The following is a 22,089-nucleotide window of genomic DNA, read 5'->3' as shown; positions in this document are numbered from 1 at the left end:
AATTTTTTTTTTATCCATTTTATTAGCGTAATTAAAAAAAAAATTATATATAAAATAGATTTTATAAAAAGTTCATTGGTAAACTAGTGCTAACATGAATATTTTTGTATAAATAATTTGATAAATTAGTATTTTGGTTGTTATAACAACTATACAATATATTACCATTGTTACCTGTATAATATTAATTTGTTTATTTTTTTTGTAAGGGCTTATAATTGTATGCATTAATACATTTTGTTAGAATAATTCTGAAAGTAATTATATCCAAATAAAAATATTTTTAGTTGGATATCTAAACAATAGTTTGTTATTTATTAAAAAACCGGCGTTAACCCATAAATATAAATATATAATATAGTACATCATAATATATTTAAAGCGCAGCATATCAGTAGGTGACTATGTGATGAGAGGAGGGTTTAAGTCTCCTATAGGAATTTTTTTAAATTATTTTATCTAGTTATGAATTTCACACTCGCTATAATTTCTTTAAGATATCATCTTAATCATAAGTTATGAATATATGAACATACGAACATTATTTATTATATTAATGTACAATTATGAGAGGCCGTATTTAGGGGGTAATTTGAATAGTCCTCCATGAATTCTTAAGGGCGAAACTCATTATTAAAGAACAAATCAAATTAAAAACAAATATAAATATTGTCGATCAAAAAATTTTTCTAATAACTATGATATTTTATGTTCTTTACTCTTATTTTAAGATCATTATCATAAGTTAGATTTAAGTTTGGACAAACAAAAATTGACTTGAGATGAATATTATATTATAATATCCTCAATATTACATAAAGAGCAATTCTGAAAAAATTTGGGGTCACCAAAATTTATTTAGCTACCCTACGCCAAAATCTTGAATACGGTCCTGGTTATGATTTCACTAAGAAAAAAAAACTATATAGATTTTATTATAGAAGCTAAGTTGAGACATTATATATAACCAATCAGTGGAGCAATGTGAACTATTTACCCAACTCTTTGATGGAAAAGTGGTGTATGTAGGAGCAGTGTAAGGTCAGTGTTTCTCGAGCTTATATAGCGTAGTGTTGTATTGTATACCTTGGTATACAATATATAGCAACGTATACCTAGGTAGACAATTTATTGCGTATAATTATACCGAGGTACATCTTACATTGTATTAAACGTAGGTTCTAATGGTTTCTCTTTCTATTTGAAAGTAGTAATTGTAGTAAGTGGTGAAAGAAAAAGGCTAATATACAAGGATATGTGTATTGTGATTTGTTGGATTTGTTATTGATTTCGTTGCATTTAATGAGAATTTTTTACATAAAAACGGACTATTGCTTGAGTAAAATAAATGTTGTGTCAGTTTGACGATTTAAAAAAGTTTTCTTGTGACAAATTCCATAAAATGTACCCAATCTAAAAAAACGGACTGGTGTGACATATAAAAATAGAAGTGCATTATTGTCGTGGCCAAATATAGTGTGGATTACAATATTGCTATAGGAAATCATGCTGATCAAGGACTAAGTGTACATGTGGTATTCAGCTAAAATATTAATTAAAGTTAATTAGATACGAATATTAAATATGAACATGAACTTAAGTTATATACGGGTTTTTTTTATAGAAAGTTTTTATAGCGAAAATGTAGCAGAGTTCAAATGGAATTAGTGCTAAACGATTTAATATATGTACATGTTATGACTATATTTCCCATAACCTAATCTAACCAAAGTCACGCGGCTGGAATTTGTTTGCATGCAAAGCTTTATTATGAGATCTTAAAACAAGGTCTAGTACTAATCTGTGGAAAAAGCAAGAAATTTCTCTCACGGATAGTCCCCTCCAGGACTGGTATCTGGACCGAACAGGTAGATAGGTGATTGTTGCGACGAATCGTGGCTTGATAGTTGGGTAACGAACTTATAGTGGTGAAAATTGATGACATAGACATCATGAGCTGTTATGCGATGCTCAACCAAACGATCGCCAATTTGCTCAAAGTGGTTGAGTTGTGTCTGAGGGGTATACACTTCACAAGAATGCATGGAAATTGTCGCCGGAGACTTAAATACTTCAATAAGTCCCTGGTTTGGTGGCGCTTGGCGTAGACCGATCAGAACGGTGAATACCTGTGCACTATGATGGCAACCTTAGTGCTATTAATGGTAAACAAGTCCTCCACCTTGAAATTCGGAGGTCATTCCTCGTGTTTAAGGAAAATAGTAAAAACTGAGTATTTTGTAATTGCATTATTAATTATCATGTACAATTGTAGTTTACTTTGATTTTACCAGCGATTACAAGTACATATCATTTTTAAAATAATTTATGTTTTTAAATATTATAGAATATTTAGATAAAGGTCATTTAAAGAATTTGTTTATTTTTATTTAAATAATATAATTTTGAAAATTTCGTTTTTTTTTTAATAAAAATAGAAGAAAATTATGTAAATGTAAAGTTATTATCAATTAATTAGATTAATATAAATTTTAAAAATAGAAGATTTATTTCTTTCACTTGACCCATGACACACATTTTTCTAAACTTATTTATGTGATTTTAATATGATATTTAAGATAAAAGACATGTGACAATGAAAAAAATTATTATTTGTTCTTTGCTGAAAAATGTATAATTTTTGAATTCTAAATTAAACATGTACCAACACTGAATTTGCGTTTAAGAAAGAAATAAATCATATATTAGAATAACCTATATTGAATTTATAATTCTTAGAAGTATAAATGCAATGATACCAAAATGTTTATATTGAAAAAATGATGTTAACATATAACTAAAATATTTATTAATAATTATTGTTAAATCAGTAGGGACATATTCAAAAGCATTTTATTCTACTTCATTTTTTCCCAAGAGATTTACTATCATGTCGTTTAATAATTAGTTAATTATATCATAGGACTTAATAAGAACATGATTTATTATGTTTCATATTATATTATTATTATATTTATATTATTTCATATGGTCAAATTTTTTTTTCCATAATAAAGTACATTACATACATACAAATCTTTAATATAAGATACATAAAAAAGTGTCAGACCTTCCGGAACACTTTAAAAAGTTAAGTTGAAAAAGTAAATTTTTTGTGAAAAAGTTGTCATTTTAAATCCCCCCCTGGGGGCAGGTTAAGTGTCAGATTTACAAAAATTATATACTAAATGATAGGTAAAGACATCAAGCATCTATAGAAAAAAAAATTTAGTGATCCATACATTTTAAATATGATAAATTCATTTGATAAATCACAAGCACTTTTTAAATTGACTTCAAATAGGAGAAGGTGGAGTCATACATTTTCTGAAAGTAAAACATAAATTATATCTTCAATGATTTATTGTTGATGTTGTTTTAAAAATATTAAAAGTAAATTAAATACTTTATAATGTAGAATATCCAAAAATACAAAAAGTTCAAGATGACATTGAATTAGTTGGAAATGCTGAAATGGATATAGATGAAACTGTTCATCAATTAAATAATTTTAAAAAAAATCTTGATGGTATTGTATTTTGCTAATTATTACTATGAATTAAATTATATTACTTATTATATTTTTATAGTAAATATAAATATTGAAACATTTCTAAAAAATAGAATTGAAGAAAAACAATTATTAAGTTAAAAATATAAAAGAAAATTATTTTACAAAAATCGTAATTTTTTATTAACTTTGATGTCTAATTTCACCACGAAGACAAGTCCAGAGGTCAAATTTTTTTTTTTCATAATAAAGTACATTACATTAGTTTTAATTTAAGATATATATAAAAGTGTCAGACCTTCCGGAACATTTTCAAAAGTTAAGTTGAAAAAGTTAATTTTTTGTAAAAAAGTTGTCATTTTAAATTCCACCCTGTGGGCAGATAAAGGGTCAGATTTACAAAAAAAAAACTAAATGATAAGTAAAAACATCAAGTATCTATAAAAAAAGAAGTTATATTGATATGTTCATTTTTGAAAAAGTTACGGCAGTTTTTAGTAAAAAAAATTTCGAAAATTAGCGATTTTTAAATTTGTAATTTTTTTGGAGGTTTCCCCCATTTACGGGGAACGAGGGTAATTTTTTCAATTTTTAAGGGTAATGTCTTCAACTATATACGATTTGTGATCTTTGACGTATCGTTGAAAGAAATCCGTTCGGTGTGAACTGAGTAAAACTGAGTGTCTGTGGTAACAGACACAATAAAAAAATAAAAAAAAAAACACATCATAGTAAAACCAATACCTTCACAGCTTCGCATCGAAGCTAAAAAAGATAGAATATTTATAACAACGCACAGCACTTGTCATCGCACAACAATAATTCCCACTCTTTTTCAAATCACCTGCGCAACGCGTTAAGAAAAATGAAAAATTTGATTAAAGTATATACACTAATCACAATTGGATCATGCAGTTTTCAATTGGTTTATACTAAGATATAATAATAATATAATGAATTTATAAAATGTATTATAAATTTCATTAATCATGAAATTAAAATTTATAAATATTTTACTTAATATTATATACGTATAAAATTAAACTATCCGAATGTGTTTTAGTAGATTAACATGGTCTCAATGTCTGTTAAGGGTAGAAGGGTTATAATTATTACTCTTCTCTCTTAATAATTACTAATAAAAATTGTTTTGTAACAAATTTTCATTTGATTTTTAGCTTCCAATTATAAAATATTAGTTTTTTCAAGGCTTCATTTATTATACTTTTACAAATTCATTTTCCTTTAAAAAAAATTACATTTCATAATTTTTAAACATGCTAACAAATAGTCCTGTATTACAACTTAGTCATAATTGTGAATATTATAACTGAAAGTATATACGTCATTGTTAATATCACTACTCGTTATCTGTTATCATTAATTAAAATGGCGAAGAGTCATCTGTGAAGTTTCATCTTAACCAAATGGTTCTATTTGTGAAATTGAATTTAACAAAGTTTTTATTTTCATAACATTAGATTTCAAGATTTAAAAATTCTGATTCTACTCGAAATCATTTTATTATGCATAAAACTGTTGGTAGGCGTTATATTTAGATTTTTAGTATTTTTTTCTCGCAAAACAATTTGTTTTAATTAATACTGGCTAATTTTTAATGTGTATTTTTATTTAATTGTGCTGCTTAATGTGGTTAGAACAATCATCAACTATGGCATACGGAAATCAATGGATGAATCCTGCTCTTTATCAAAATATGAATAATGAACAAGGTAATTGTTTTAAACATTTAATATTTTACTTAAAATATATATACGTTTTTTTCTTCAATTCAGTGGACTGGGCAAGTTTAGCTCAACAATGGATTAAAATGAAAGAAACTACTCCTCAAATTATACAACCAGGACAAAATGTTAGATCAGTACCCTGTGAAACAACTACTGATGTAATTGGTCAACAGTCAAACCCTAGTCACAATCCTTTAAATATTCAAGGTTCTAGTAAACCAGTTTGTAATCCAAATGTTGGTTAGTATTGATACTTAACTTAAATTGAAAATAATGCTAAAGTAATTGAAAGCTTATTAATTCCTATGTTCAAGATATTCAGAGTGTCTCACAATATTCTGATAAATCCACATACTTTTCTTATGGCAAAATTGTCAGAATATTGTAGGACATCATGTACAGTGTGATCAGTTTATCATAAACCACTCAATTACTCACAAAATAAATACAATATTGAAATATTATTTGGTTTATCAGTTATTAATTATTTTTAAAATCTTCCATATAACTTATAGGGTTATCAAGTTTATATTTATTAATGTCAATATAGATATTTAAGTAACTTATAAAATAAAAAATGACTCATCGATACTAACTTTTGAACCAATATTTTAGTAGTTATTAACATTTTAATGTAATGTTTAAATTTGAGAGATGGGTGTTGTTATTTTTATCACTTCCCAGTCATACTCTTACTCCCACTTATGTATAAAAATGTCAATATACTACCACAATACTGGTACGAAAATTATTATCAACCAGTTATTTTCTATTTTATAAGGTAGTTAAATATGTTTATAACATTTAAAAAAATAAAGTTGAGACCTTTATAAGGTATAAATGATGAGTTAAAGAAATTATTACAATTGATAAATTGAAGGATATATGAAAGTAAAAAGATCAAAAATGATTTTTTAACATAATTATTATTTAAGAGAAATTCTTTGGATAAGAGTGGCTATCATTCAGTGTTTTGTTACCTCAATTTATCAAAAGCCATTAGTAGTTAGAACATTATTTTTAGAAAGGGCAGTTCCATTCTTTTTGATATACATATTAAATTGATTTTGAAAGTTATGAACATTTTTTCTGAAAATATGTATAACTAACAATATCCCCTCCTCCCTCCTTAATCGCCAAAAAAATTACAAATTTAAAAATTGTTAATTTTCGACATTTTTTAAAATTATTTTACTTTAAACTGCCATAACCCTTTGAAATATCTATGGATCAATATAAATTTTTATATAAATACATGAGGTATTTACCTATCATTTTTTTTTTTTTTTTATATATATATAAATTGACCCTTAAGCTGTCCAAACGGGGCGATTCAAAATAACAACTTTTTCACAAAAAATTAACTTTTGAAAGTGTTGAAATACTGACATTTTTATATATACCTTAAATTAAAGCTTATGTAGTATACTTTATTATGGAAAAAAAATTTTTTGATTTTAGTTTATTTTCATGGAGAAAACTAACATCAAACTTAATAAAAAAATAAGATTTTTGTAAAAAAATTATTTTTTATATTTTTAATTTTATAATACTATATGTTTTTGAAAAATATATGGATCAATACAATTTTTTTTATGATAAATACTATTTATATACATCTTTCATTCGGCCTACTTTTTTTTTGAATAATACCATTTCCTTTTATATAATTATATATATTATAAATATATTTATAATATATATAAAATAGGAGATCATGTAGCTTTTGGAATAATCCACCAATTTTTTAAAATTAAACACTATCTACATATTTGCATCGAAGGCTTTTTTATGATAGTGATTTTAATCACTCTCAGATATCATTATACATGACCCAACTGTGCCTCGTATTCATTGTGCTGGGGTTTTTTTTTTTTAAATTGTTTCTTAGAACTAATATTTTTATTTATGAAGTAGAATTTAGTTTTTTAATTAGTTACTATAGTTATGTAATGTAACATTAAAAATATAATCAAAATAATTGCTAGTTTTATTAATTGATAATTTGATTCATTCAATCACAAAACCTCTTTTTTTAAGAATCAAAAATAATTAATTAATTTTTTTTTACACATTTGATAATTGAGCTGTAAAGAAATAATTGCAAAGGCCTAGTTGGAAAATCTTTTATATCTTTGTAACAACCTGACCAACTAGTATTACCACTAGATTGTTTACCATTCGTCCATTTTAACAATTATTAACACATGTGATATTTTTATATTTGTAGCCATGTTTTGTTATTTTATCATGCTATTGTTGGTCAATAAGCAAACAAAAATTTGACTTGTACTTCCCCTATTATGAATTTATAAACATGTTCGTAATCCAACTTATTAAATTATGTTAAGAGATAGACTTAAAGACAAAAAATAAAACTACATTGAAATATTTAATATTTTCTTTTAAAATATCAAATTATTTTAGGTAATAATATTGACAAACCAAGTGCTTGGAATACATGGACTTGGCAACAACAACAGCAATGGAATTGGAATTGGGCTCCTCCTAATATTGCACCTATTCCTATTAAAGCACCTAGAGTTGAACCTGTAATGCCAATTAGACCTCCATATTCTTCACCAGTAATGGCAGTAGAGCCTGAATCTTTTACTATAAATACCCCAAACAGACATTTTAGTACAAATGTGAGTAATTGTAAATTTTAATTAAGCAATTAAAATATTTTATTTTATTTTTAAATTTTATAAAAAATTAACTAGTATCAATAAATATAAAAAAATAATTTTCTATATTGATATATTACAACTATACTTTAAAAATATATACATGTCTCAGTTTTATATTTTTAATAAAAATGTTTAAAGAGTTATTGGCCAGGTTCTAATCCAAAAATTGCTCATCCAACTGAGACAGATCAATGGACCAAGTCAAACTTAGTCTCAAGTGCAGATGATAAAATTCAAGATCCAGCATTTATTGGTAATTATAATTCTATGAAAATTAAAAAATTAAAATGAATTCTATTGAATATTAAAAAATGGCTCTAAATTAAAATATCTAGTTTTTACTATACAGTAGACTTAAATTTATTATTCATTTTTCTTTTTCTAATAACCAAATAATTAATTCTATTAGACAGCATCTCCCACTTTTTAAGTAGTCATTATTAAAACAATAAAAAAATATTTATACAATAACAAAGAATTTATAGAGCCTATCAATTTTAAATTATTGAGGTAAACTTTACTAAAAACCAATAAAATATAAATGCGTTTATTAGAAATGTTTGTTCTTCAATTATAATTTATACCTCTTATTTATTTATTATTCAATAAACTGTGTAATATTTGATAGATTAAATTTGACTTAAGTTGAGGTTTTACTCAATGTAAGTAAATGCATTATAAATTAATTGTTACACATTTTAGATGCAATTAAACGTAAACAATTGCCAGCTTGGATTCGAGAAGGACTTGAAAAAATGGAAAGAGAGAAACGACGTAAAATGGAACAAGAACTATCAAATGATTTAGTCGGACCCAACATTAATATTGAAAATACATCAGATGGAATACCTAATGTACTAATAAAATTTATTTTTAAAAATTGTGATATTAAATTAATAAATATTAAAATTATTGTAGTCTCCAAATACTTTTAAAAATGATCCTGAAATAGTAGAAGAAGATATTGATCATGATTCCATAGAAAATAATATTGAAGATGATTTGAGAAAAAATGAATTACCAAAAAATGAGTCTTCATCTTTTATCCCACATAAAAGTAAAGCCCAAATATGGGAAGACACGGTACTAAAATTAATGATATTTCTACACGCTAAATATTAGTTTTTGTTGTTTAAATTTTATTGAAAATTTTTTTTTGTCAATTTTTTTTTTCTTTTTAGATGTTAAGTCTTCGGCAAATTTTGACTAAGTTATTGATGGATGTAACTAATGATATGATGTTAAGTGTTGTAAAAGAAGTTTTAAAAACCACTTCTTATACAGGTAAAATGAATAGTAATCTGTTTCTTTTTTTTTTTTTTTTCATAAGAAGATAAATGTAAGTAAAATTGTTTAATATTGATATTTAGAGGTTAAAAACCTATGTATATTCAACATTTCTTCTTTTTTTTATAATTTAAATTTTACTTTACTGTCAATTTTACCATATGCCATGTAACAGATACTCACGGAAATCAAAACCAAACATCGTTAGCTGGTAAGCTGGGTAAGTTTCTATTTAATTTGTTAAAAAATATTCTGATTATTGTAAAATATATTTTTAATTTGTTCTTGAAAACAAATACAGATATATTCATATCTTTTAATAAATTATTAATGGAGTTATTTTATTTATGCTACATATTTATGTACTTTTAATTGTTCTTTATAAATATAAATTTTTATTTTCCTATTTATCATTACTAGATTTAAGTTATTGTACAAACATTTGTAACTAAAATTTTAATCTATTAAATTTTAATTAACATCTCCAATAAAGTAAATATAATGAGTGCATCTGGAAATTATCCAAGGGGAAAAGACAATTACTGAAAAATAATGTGTATGATGGTGTTATTTTTAAAATCATAAGTTTAAATCATAACTATGTTCCACAATTAAAAGTTAAATTCAGGATTAACTAAAATAAGTAGTTTATTTAATACCACTGATTAGATAATTATTTATTGGTGTGTAGTTGAATAGAAAATATTTTTTTTTTTTTGTTATATTTTTAATACCAATTTGTTTCTAATAAAATACAAATTGAAAAAAAATGTTTTCTATATTTAAGTTGGAAAATTAGCCCTCTTCTTCTTTTTTCTTGCATTAATTCCAACTACTTGAGCCGCCCACTCTTATCCTAAACTTTCACGTAATCAATAATATCTCTCTATCTTTTTTTGATCTTCCTCTACCTCTTCTTCCTTCAACATTTATTTCTATATGATGGCTAAGTTAAAAAATGATTATTATTATTATTATTTTAATAATTCATTAAAAGTCGAGAATCATTGGATATCTTTAATATAAATTATACATTTAATAAACTAAAATGATATTTTGCTTTATTTAAAGAAATCTTTAAATTTTTTACTATACATTTTACGGGAAAAAATTAAATGTAATGTAAATTTTAAATTTATAAATTTTGTATTATCAATAAATATTTCAACCAATTATATCTTATTATATCTATTAATTAATGGTTAAACTCTATGAATCATTCCATGAGTTATGAATTAATAATTTCTAGTTTATTAAATTGAAAAATCCTCAGTAATCCAGTCATTATCTGTATTTTATGAGAATGTACTTATTTTATAGGCTTAGGAGTTTATGGATCAGCCTCTGAATCTTCTGAAGAAAGTGATGATGGAAATTATTTGACGGGACATAATATATCTCATAAAAAATATTCTGATGAAATTTTACGAGTAAGTTTACTTCAAAAAATTTTATACTTAATATTTGTTATAAATTTTATTTTCCTTTTATTAACTTAATTAATTTTAGGCTACTGAATCATTCATTACAGTTACAAATTTATTAAAAATTAATATTGAATTTTCTTCAATAGTAATTTTTTAATCAATGAATTTACAAAGTTTTTGTATATATTCAAGCTATGATGATTTCTAACAAATTAGTACATTTTTATACTATTCAGTAAGAGGTTATTTAAAGTTGAACATGCCCTTTTAAACTAAAAAATATAAACATTTTTATTTACTGTTTAAAGGTAGTTTTTTCTATAATTTATAATATTACAAAAATTATTACTAAGAAATAGGTTATCAATTGTTTGACACAAAAATAATCTAATTTAAACATTAATTTGATTAAAAAATGGGAAGAAATATTGTTTATTATATGATTTTAATTAACAAAAGAAATATATTTTGTGAAACACATAGATATTAGTGTCATCTAAAAATAATTATTTCCTACCATTTTATAAGATATATTTTTTTGCTGGTATTAAACAAAGATGCTATGTAAAATTAAAATCAAACATTTTTTCATCTTTATTTTTTTTAGTAAATATATAATAAAAGGAATAGATTTTTTTTGTTGAGATAATTATTTCTTAATTTATACTGGAATTTTATATGCCAATAATAAAAATTGATGTTTAAGTAATTTATGTATAATTACTTTAAAAAATAATGTGTGTTATCAAAAAATTTATATTACAATTCAATAATGTTCTTTAAATTATAGGAGAGATTACTAAAACGTCAACGTGAATTTAGTAATATAGAAGCTCGAATATTAATGGAATTAGATAAACTTGAAGATCGTGAAAAACTTGTGAGGTCTAAATTTGATAATACTGTTAAATTTAGTGGCAGTGTTAATGATACTGTTAGTAAGGTAGTCGAAAACATTCAGTCACAAGGTAATATTATTACTGGTCATTAAAAAACCATAAAAGTATAAAAAAAATGTATTTTTACAAGTTTGTTGCGACTAAATTTTTATACTTAAGTGTTATTATTATTACAAAATGATTGCCTAGTTATATTCATTACTAATTTTTCTTGTTTACAAATAGGAATAATGATAGTCGATTGATGTTAAGTATTATTAATCATGAATCAATTATTTTAGGTCAATCTGATAATGAAGAAGAAAATCAAAAGCTAAAAATAACTGAAGTAAAACCAAAAACAGAGAAGTCAAGTTATAACAGTATAAAAAATGGAAATAAGAAAAAAAAATCAAAATCCAAAAGATCAAGTTCAAGTGAATCTAGTAGTAGTAGTAGTGAAAGCAGTAAAAGTGATGATTCTGATAGTAAATATAGTAAGAAAATTGATAAATATAGATCAAAAGCATCAAATAAAAAAAGTAGATCAGATATTAGAAAAAAATCACGCTCTAGAAGTGGAAGTAGATCTTATGTACGGTCAAAACGTAGTAGGTCACATTCAAGGAATAGAAGTAATTCACGATCAAAGCGTAATGATAGAAAATCTTCACATAATTATAGATCAAGGAGAAGTCGGTCACCAGTATCAAGGCATAAGAAACATAAAAATAAACGTAATAGTTCATCTTCTTCAAATGAGTCGAGAAGTACTAAACATCGATATAGGCGATAAAATAAAATTAAAATTTCTGTTCCTAAAATTAAAAAATGTTTAACCTAAAATTCTGTATAATATTTTTTATAACTTAATTAATTTTTGTATTAATGAATTTTCGAAAGAAATAATACATTTTTTAAACATAATTTTAATTAAATTATGAATTTTAGGATTTTTTTAGGGGGGTTGACATTGACAAAAGTAAATAAATTTCGAATTTATGCTACAAAAATAATTTTTTTCCAATTATTGATTAAATTTTATGTTAATCATTGGACAAAATATATAAATTTCAAGATTTTTTTTTTCATACTACTGTTGTTTACATAATACAGACAGCATCATAAGCATAAATTTTTAATATTAATTAGGTCGATAAATAAAATAGGCATCAAATGCACTGAAATGTATTTTGAAATTAGAAGTTTGAAGGTTACTTGTTAATTTATCGAGATCGGTTAGTTTAGAAGAAATTATTTATAATTTTATTATAAATGTAGAATAAAAACTTAATTTAATAAAAACAACATTCTTTATTAATGTAAAAAATGTTATTATACTTATTTAAAATCATTACCACTAGTTACTTATTGACATTTTGTAAAATGAATTTTTATTACATAAAATATCTAAAAAAACAGTTTCAGTCAATCTAGTTATTTAGTTTTTTTAAACAATTTAAACAATAAAAGAATGTTTTATTTTTATCTTGTTTGTTTTTGTAGTGTTGTACAACAATATAAATAAATTAACATCTTCTTATGTTTCTTCTCATTTAATTAAATTTTTATACTTCAATTAGAATAAGTTTTTTAGTTCAATTAAATAACTTTCATATTGAAAATACATTTCTTTCGAAATAATAATATTTTATATATTATAATATTAAGAATTTGAGACCAACTTTAGTATTCAATTAGTGATAACCTAGATAGAACCTACAAATTCATTCAAGTATTTTAGCTTCAATGCGAAACTGAGAAGGTATTAATTTTACTATGATGAAGTTAATTTTTAAAAATGTTCGTAAAATACTGTATACTTTAAGTAAAAAAAAATTATCTCTACACATCATCTTTCGTATGTAAATGCCTGCAATTGTTAAAAAACAAAAATTTTCGATTTTATATTTTATATTTTTAACTTTATAATGCTATAACTTTTTGAAAAATGTATGGATCATTGCAATTTTTTTATGATAAATACTATTTATACATATCTTTTATGCGACATACTTTTTTTAAATCAGACCATTTCCCTTTATGCAGGGGTAGTTCAAAACTTAAAAATGCATATAGAAAGTAGAACTTTTTCAATTAATTTTTTATTAAAATATATTTATTGATTATTCATACGTCACCTAATAAACATAAATATTTGTTATATTAATTAGAAGGATTTTGTTATTATTTAGACTATATGCGAAACTCTAATTGCAGATTTGAAATTGGCGCAAAAATGGGTTTAGAAAAGTATATTTTCTTGGTATCGGATAAAAATTCCTCGTAGATCAGTAAATTTAGTTATAAATAACAAACAATTTTTTTTTTTTAAAGTATTGCATCAAGACCTTCAACTTTTATTTATTCAACGTTTGCCATATAAGTAATAACTACTTTTATTGTATACTCATCGGTCGAATGTGCTGTCAAGAAATTGTGTGTTGTGATTATTTATGCCATCGTTGTGCTACACCGAGTTGTTGTCGGTCTTCTCTCTATGTCTGCATAGTCGCCACCATATTAACACATTTTTTTAGCTATAAGCTCTATGGCATTTGCGAGCCAGTAGTTTTGTATTCGTTTTGTTATAAAAGTAAAATATTACCTTTGCGATTGCGGCACCCTTGTGCGCTCAGTATATCACCGTTGTGTCTATATATTTTCTGAGATACATCACAGTACCATTCACAGCATATTGTACACGTTGGTCAGCTACTTGCATTCAACTTCAATTGATCCTTTCAATATTCAACATTATCATTAGCTGATAAGTATAATGCTTGTTCATTTTCTTTTTAAGTCTTCCTCACATTTATAATTTATTATTTGTGTATGTCAGCGCCATTGTGGCATTAGTATTAAGTTTCCCCTATCCACATTAACGTATAACTCAATGAACAAATACTTTAAATATACCAATACGTATATATTTATAAATTTTGATAAGGAAATATTGATTGAGTACACAGTTTAATTATTATATTGGGGCCTATTAATAAATGGAACGCCATCAAATACTATATTTAAAGTGCTTGTCTAGTACGACAGAGGTTCAATTTTGGTAATATTTATATGGCAATATGAAATTTATATGATAAAAAAACGCTGTTATTTTTATTTTATTAAAAGCATAATGTATATTTTTCATTCATTTGACATAGCCAGTATCTAGAAAAATTTATTGAGAACATTTCACATCTATTAAGAAGTAATTGTATAATATTTAAAAAAAAGTGATAAAACGACTAAACGAAAATAATTGTGGTTATCACATATTATTTAATTATATTAAGTCATTAACGGTAGGGCGGTCTAATGATGTATTTTTATAAACAGGGAATCCCGCCATATTCTGATATCTTTAATAAATTTGATCCAGCAAATATATTACGTTATTATTATATTTTATTATTTTTACAGTTTAAAAAATTTAATTTTTTCAAAATTTTTTAAAATTTTGGAATAATTATTTTTAATATTTTTAGAAAAATTAGATGAGTCGATAAGTACTTTATGATGAATACTTATTGAGCTACAAGTAATATAATACATAAAATAGGAATATAGAGTATGAATTATAAACATACACCAGTATGAACTGTACCCAACCACACATTTTATATTTTTTGTAATATTGTATAAAATTAATTTATGAACAATAAAAAACAAATGCTTTGCCCTAAAACTAAAATCTGCAATTAATATGGTACAGTCTTTAGGGAAAGCATACCTATACCACTCTCCTGAATTCGTCATCATTGAGATTGATATAATTAGAAAATTGCCTTATATTTTTATGAACTTTTCATCAAATAATTTTTGTACACTTTTTTAAAAATTGTCCATAAAACAAAATCCTTAAGAAAAATTTGAAATTATTCCAAAATAAATCATCTTGATCTTTTAATTTACATGGAACTATTTAACATTGATGCCTTGGTTTTTATAATATCAACAACTTTATAGTTCTATTTTATAGCTGGTGATATTTTTAGTGCAAAATTTTTTTTTTTAAATATTATTAACTTATAAAGTTTTAATTTGTTTAATTATATTTAAAATAATTCATTTTCAGAGATTATCAAATCATTTTTTCAATTTCGTAATATTTACCACATTTTTAACAAATAGGGCCGAAACCATGTTTTCCATTCATTAATATATAATACTTGGACCCCATGAAACTAAAAAAAAAAAAGTTCATTAATCTAAAGTACCTATGACATTTTATACTTTAAAAGATCTCAAAACTAATTGTTAAAGAAGAACAATCTAGTATATAGAAAATAGTTTTGATTACATAGCTTTATCTTAAACAAACTAAGAAAAATAATTTTTTTTTTAATTACATAATAAAAAAGCAAAAAATTATTTCTAAATACAAATTAAGGCAACTAAGAAAATATTATTAATTTTATCGATTATTTAATATGTTTAGAATTGTTCTTGATGATACTACATAATTATTATTGCTAAGATTTGAACGTACGGTACATCTATAAGTATTATTATTTAGTTTACGAATATTTTTTTGATGTGCATTTGATAACTTGAAATCTAAATAAAAATAAATTGATAATTTTTGAACAAACAAATTAATACTGTCTTTGATATCTAATATGGTACGTTTAACTGTCAAAGGTGGATGTTTCATAAAACACATCTCCATCTACGTAATTTTACCAGCTTTCACAGTAACTGATACTCTCCAATCTAGTAAATTAATTACATAATTCTCTCCCCCGTTCACATTATCTTCAATAGTACTACAAATTCCTCTATAGCACCAACGATCTCCTAAAATTAAAGTAATAAAAATATTACCAGATAAATAATGACAATTTTGCTCTAATATGTAATGTTTTTATAATAAAGACATAGTTTGATTATTCAGAGTTATGAACCACTTACATAAAAAATAAAATATATTAAATAATTATTAATATCAACTTATATTAGAAGTTATAATTATATTATAACTACCATAAAACTATAAAACGCTTTGAATTGTACTTATCATTATACATTTTTATAAATAAAATTATTGATTACCATATTTAGTTGCACAAAGTTTATTTTTTCGTGATTTGTAATTGCAATTTTGAATATCAGTCTGTCTATAATATTTAGTCATTTTATTTTCCATAGACGTTGTGATATGTTTATCTACAACTTTTGTCATGCAAAAATAATCTTTTCGGGAGTACAGTACTCTCATGTTATAATTATAATTATTCGCCAATTTCATTTGAGACATATTTTCTAACGTATATAATTTTGGTCTGTTATCGAATTGAGTTTCATGATATCCATTCACAATACCATCTTGCTATAAAGCAAAAAAAATGTGTTAATATACATTATTTATGGTTACTCCAATTATCTTGAACGTCTTCTCTGAAAAGCTTTGCTTGTGTTAGCAGTTAATAAGAATGTATAATTAAAATTTAAGTATTTAGTATAAGTTAAAAAAAACCCAGCACAGTGGAGTCGCGGCATAGTGGGGACGTTGCATAGTTGGGTCCAGTATAGATTTAATCTGACAGTGATTAAAATCACTATCATAAGAAACGCTTCGATGCAAATCAGTAGATAGTGTTTAATTCTAAGAAATTGGTGGATAATTACAAAAGCTACATTATCTGCTAGTTTCTTATTAATACCCTGATTAAGATAAAGTATGTCGAATGAAAAAGGGATTATTAAAAAATATTATTTCTCATAAAAAAATTGTGTTGATTCGTACACTTTTCAATGAGTTATAGCATTATAAAGTTAAAAATGTAACCAACCCAACCCAACATCAACTCCTATTTCCTTAATTATATCCAGATTAGTAATTATTTTAATTATATATTATATAATTTTTATAATTAATTATTTTCAAATTATTATTGATTTTTAATATGTTAAAAGTAATCATTTTGAACCTACTTCTTTTTGTTCTTTAAAGTGAAAGTTTTAATAAAAAAAAAATGAATTTATTACCATAACTTTTAACTCAACTTGCAAGTTTGAAATAAATATTATTAAATAGAAAAAAATGAAATTGGTAGATTATTTCAAAAACAACAATAACACTTATTCCCTTAATTTTACCCCGATTTATAACTATAATATATGAATACATAATAATTACAGTAATTAAATTGAGTATGAAAGTGGTATTCAATAATATAATATTGTAATTTTTACGGAGATATTATAAAAATAAAAAGGAGTTGTATATTCATATACTTTTAATGCGTATACAAATTTAAAGGAATTTATGCAATACTTTTTAATAAAAAAATTTTGTTACTTATGAATAAATACACTAAACAAAAGGAACTTTCATCAGAAAAAAAATATACTTTTCTAAATAAACTTTTCGTGATGTTTTCAAATGTGCAATTAAACTTTTTCTATTACTTCTAAGTTTTAATATTATTACTTATTATTAAAAAATAAGTATTTACATATAAAAAAAAATAATTAAGAACAAAAAAAATTGTATTAAATTAATACTGATTTTGATTTTTAATATGTTAAAGGTAATCATTTTGAACCTATTTTTTATTGTCTTTTAAAGTGAAAGTTTTAATGAAAAATACCTTCTCAGCTTCGCATCGAAGCTAAAAAATGAATTTGTTACCATAACTTATAGTTCAACTTGCAAGTTTGAAATTGACATTATTAAATTGAAAAAAATGAAATTTTTAAGATTAATATGCAATCTGGAAATTTTATAATTACTAATTACAGTACATTTGTCAGAAAAATTCGATTTTTTTACATTTTTATCGTAATAGATAACTGAAATAGAAAGAATAGTAATCATATCCTAATAACTTTTGGTGTTTAAAAAAATTCTGCAATTGAAATATTCAGAACTTAATTAATTTTAATAATTTACTTTAATTAAATGAACCAATCAAACCAAAGTAGTTAAAAAGATTTACTCAATTGAGCATATTATCAAAAATATAATTATAATTGTAAAACTCCATCGTTAACTTCAGGTGAAACTAAAAATCATTTTTTTTTTAAATTTATGATTTATATAGCAAAATATTACTAAAAAATTTGGCATATTATAGACTGGTAGTAGCACACAGAAATAGAGTTAAAAAATTAATAAATTATAAAGTAAAATTATTTACTTTTGTAGTTGAATACTTTTATCATATCAAATTTAATTCGACAATAAATAATTTAAGAATATTAAAAATTAATGATTTTAATTGTTTGTATGGACAAATCTAGTTAAGCTACTTTTTATTTGAATAAGGAATATTTTTTTGATTTTTAAGAGTAATAACTTAAACTAATCATTAACTTAAATATCATAAACTTAAATGAATCATTTGACGTATCGTTGAAAAAAGTAGGTCTAGTGAGGGTTGGCAAAATAAATCGTAGCCAGAAAAAGAACCACATAGTAAAATAATATTAACATGAATATCAATTTCTTCTCACGAGGGGAGACTATAGTGATAAGATCCTTTATATTTATTGAAATTATTGAATCTAAATGAGATAAATATCAAATGATTTGAAAATTCTATTCTAACTCAAAAAAAAAATGCAAAATTTTAGAAGCCACAAACGGATTTGAACCTCGTACCCTAGGCGTTAAAGATCAAGGTGTTACCCATTCGGCAACTATTCGTTGATTTTTGTTGCATGATAAAATTGGCTATTTAAGCTAACTCAAATTTAAAAATTACTTTTTCGACTTTAAAAAAGTAAAAAATGTTAATAAGTATAATATCATATGTCTTATGAACTTTATTCTATGTCAATGAAATTATATAATATTCATGAAAGTCAGTTTATTCCCCTAATAAAATATTTTAAAATAAAATAAAATACAAAACCTAGAATTTTAATAAAAAATAGCATATTTTTAAATACGGTAGCCTTTTGCGCATAGAAGATAGGTCGTCGGGACAAATTTTTTTTTTTCATTTAGTAGTACATAAAATAAGCTTTAATTTGATATATGTTTAAAGGACGCAGTATTTCCGGAACATTTTCAAAAATTAAGTTGAAAAAGTTAGTTTTTGTAAAAAAGTTGCTATTTTAAATCCCCCCTGTGAGCAGAATAAGTGTTAGATTTTCAAAAAAAAATGATATCAAATGAAAGAAAATTACCTAAGGTTTCAATATAAAGAAATATTATTTTGATTAGTTAATATTTGAAAAAGTTATGGCAGTTTTAAGTACAAAAAACATCGTTATAAAAGGTGATTTTTATCGCAAATATTACATTTTTTTTATAATTTCGACAGCCATTTGCACATAGAAGATAAGGTGTCGGGACAAATTTTTTTTTTTCATTTTATAGTACATAAAAAAAGCTTTAATTTGATATATGTTTAAAGGACGCAGTATTTCCGGAACATTTTCAAAAGTTCAGTTGAAAAAGTTCTATTTTTTATACAATGTTTCAAAGTTTGAACCCCCCCTATATAAGGGGAAATTGTCTAATTTTAATAAAAAGTATGTCAAATGGAAGATGTACTTATAATGTATTTAGAAAAAAAAAAATTGTGCTGATACATGCATTTTTCGAAAAGTTATAGCATTTTTAAGTTGAAAATTAAAAATTGAAAATCGAAAATTTTAACACAAAAATAGTGTTTTTTTAACTACGGCAACCGTTTACATGCAGAAGATAAAGTGTCGGGACAAATTTTTTTTTTTCATTTTATAGTACATAAAATAAGCTTTAATTTGATATATGTTTAAAGGACGCAGTATTTCCGGAACATTTTCAAAAATTAAGTTGAAAAAGTTAGTTTTTGTAAAAAAGTTGCAATTTTAAATCCCCCCCCATGAGCAGGTTAAGTGTTAAATTTTCAAAAAAATTATATCAAATGAAAGGAAAATATCTAAGGTTTTAGTTTAAAAAAAAATTATGTTGATTTGTTGATTTTTGAAAAAGTTATGGAAGTTTTAAGAAAAAAAAGTGAAAAAAATGACAAAATTTGTCGATTTTTAAATTTGTAATTTTTTTGGATATTTCCCCCATTTGCGGGGAACGAGGGAAAATTTTTAAATTTTTAAGGGTAATGTCTTCAACTAGATACAATTTGTGATCTTTTGACGTATTGTTAAAAGAAATCGGTCCAGTGAGAGCTGAGAAAAAGTAGTGACAGACACAAAAAAAAAAAAAAATAAAAAAAAAAAATAAACACATCATGGTAAAATTAATACCTTCTCAGCTTCGCATCGAAGCTAAAAATACTGAATATATGTTTTATAATTACCCAGTATAAGTTTGTATTTTCCAATACATCAATACATCAATCTAAAGTTGATGCTATATCAACTAAAGCATAAATTACAAAAAAAAATTGAAGCACCAATTTGTCACCTCCAGTCATTACTTAAAATTGTTAATGACTTCTAAAATAGTTGTTTTTTACTAGTAATTTTTTTAATTATATCATTATTCATTAAGTAATCTAGTCATTTATGTGTATTGCTTTTGATAAAATCGTAAAATATTCAGAAATAATATTTTTTAAAACAAAAATATTAGCCTGTCTATTTAAATTAATTGTATAAGTTTTTAAATTAATAAAATTAAAAAATAAATTATAAATTAATCTAAACTAACATGCCCGAATTTTTCATAGAAAGGGATGTAAAAATTATTTTAAACATTTAAATAAATTTTTTGACCACTTTTATCATCCAAATACCTTTTCTCTTCTTATTTAGTAGACAAAAATACTAATGAAATAACCATTCACCCCTACAGCCCTCCCACTGTTACCCGCCACTGCAAATAGTAAATTCTATTTTAAAACTGAGAAATGATAATGAACTAATTAATAATAGTTATATAACAAAAAGCATTCAATTTTTGTCTTAATTTTAGAGTAAACATACCTTCCAAAGACAATGCTTTCAAAATGTCCAAATGAAGATCATTTGGAATAGACAAGATGCAACACTGTGAACCAGTGCTGTTCGTATAACTTTTGGATAATGAATTTGACTTATGAGGTTTTGCCATGGATTGTATTTTTGAAATTATATCATCTGACAATAGAACAGTTTGTGTTCCACAATTTATCAAATCGAATTTGTCTGTTTGCGTTTCAGGCGTATTAAAGTTAGTCTGAGTAATTATTTCAGAAAATAATATCGAGGTCTGTGGAGTAGCGTCTTTAATCCCCTCAACTTGAGCAACTAAGTTATGTGATCGTGGTACACATTCTATTTGAACCATCACATCTTCTGTCAACATAATAGTATATGATTCACAGTATACTAATGTCACTGAATAAAATATAACGTCAATAAGAATTAAGTTAACTAAAAAATAAATTTATTATGAATAGAAAAAATCAATTTAACAATCGTTTGACTGTACAAAAAATTACCCTTAATATTTCTTCTTGACACATCTAATTATACGTGTTATAAATTTAGTCATTTTTTATCAATAATTTTTGATTATTACTTTACAACACTATGAATGATTCCCGATTCGATAATTATTCTGGTTCTGGATCCTAACTATGTTGAAAACTGATTTTAAAGTGAAAA

At 24.0% G+C, this 22,089-nt stretch overlaps 2 protein-coding genes across 3 annotated transcripts; one reads left to right on the top strand and one right to left on the bottom strand.

Moving 5' to 3' along the window:
- Positions 1-4,891: 4,891 nt before the first annotated feature.
- LOC126900635 (arginine/serine-rich protein PNISR) lies at positions 4,892-13,029 on the top strand. 2 transcript variants are annotated; one of them, XM_050676489.1, is made up of 12 exons: positions 4,892-5,053; positions 5,170-5,244; positions 5,308-5,499; positions 7,687-7,907; positions 8,088-8,202; positions 8,652-8,803; positions 8,868-9,032; positions 9,131-9,233; positions 9,412-9,456; positions 10,557-10,666; positions 11,454-11,631; positions 11,844-13,029. In XM_050676489.1, exons 1-12 carry the CDS (start codon positions 5,038-5,040, stop codon positions 12,335-12,337), a joined length of 1,866 nt encoding a protein of 621 aa, XP_050532446.1. In that variant the 5' UTR covers positions 4,892-5,037; the 3' UTR covers positions 12,338-13,029. The 2 variants fall into 2 exon arrangements, with proteins under 2 accessions (XP_050532446.1, XP_050532447.1); XM_050676490.1 differs by having other exon boundaries at positions 4,915-5,244.
- A 3,036-nt stretch (positions 13,030-16,065) lies between these two features.
- Positions 16,066-21,838, bottom strand: LOC126900753 (uncharacterized). The gene is made up of 3 exons (XM_050676674.1): positions 21,427-21,838; positions 16,597-16,873; positions 16,066-16,341 (listed from the first exon to the last, which is right to left on the bottom strand). The coding sequence occupies exons 1-2, from the start codon at positions 21,785-21,787 to the stop codon at positions 16,845-16,847; spliced, it is 390 nt and encodes a 129-aa protein (XP_050532631.1). The 5' UTR covers positions 21,788-21,838; the 3' UTR covers positions 16,066-16,341; positions 16,597-16,844.
- Positions 21,839-22,089: the final 251 nt, after the last annotated feature.

The sequence above is a fragment of the Daktulosphaira vitifoliae genome, unplaced genomic scaffold (assembly GCF_025091365.1).
Source record: "Daktulosphaira vitifoliae isolate Bord-2020 unplaced genomic scaffold, ASM2509136v1 Scaffold_3, whole genome shotgun sequence".
Lineage (NCBI taxonomy): Eukaryota > Metazoa > Arthropoda > Insecta > Hemiptera > Phylloxeridae > Daktulosphaira > Daktulosphaira vitifoliae.
Note: the sequence above shows the minus strand (reverse complement) of the source record. Positions and strands in the feature narration are given on the sequence as shown.

Bases quoted from the DNA above. Each gene is read 5' to 3' on its own strand.
- LOC126900635 (XM_050676489.1), top strand. The intron at 5,245-5,307 runs GTAATTGTTTTA...TCTTCAATTCAG, and splicing joins AAATATGAATAATGAACAAG to TGGACTGGGCAAGTTTAGCT. The intron at 9,457-10,556 runs GTAAGTTTCTAT...CTTATTTTATAG, and splicing joins ATCGTTAGCTGGTAAGCTGG to GCTTAGGAGTTTATGGATCA.
- LOC126900753 (XM_050676674.1), bottom strand. From the start codon at position 21,787: ATGTTGACAGAAGATGTGATGGTTCAAATAGAATGTGTACCACGATCA. The intron at 16,874-21,426 runs GTATGTTTACTC...TTTGCTTTATAG, and splicing joins GAAAGCATTGTCTTTGGAAG to CAAGATGGTATTGTGAATGG.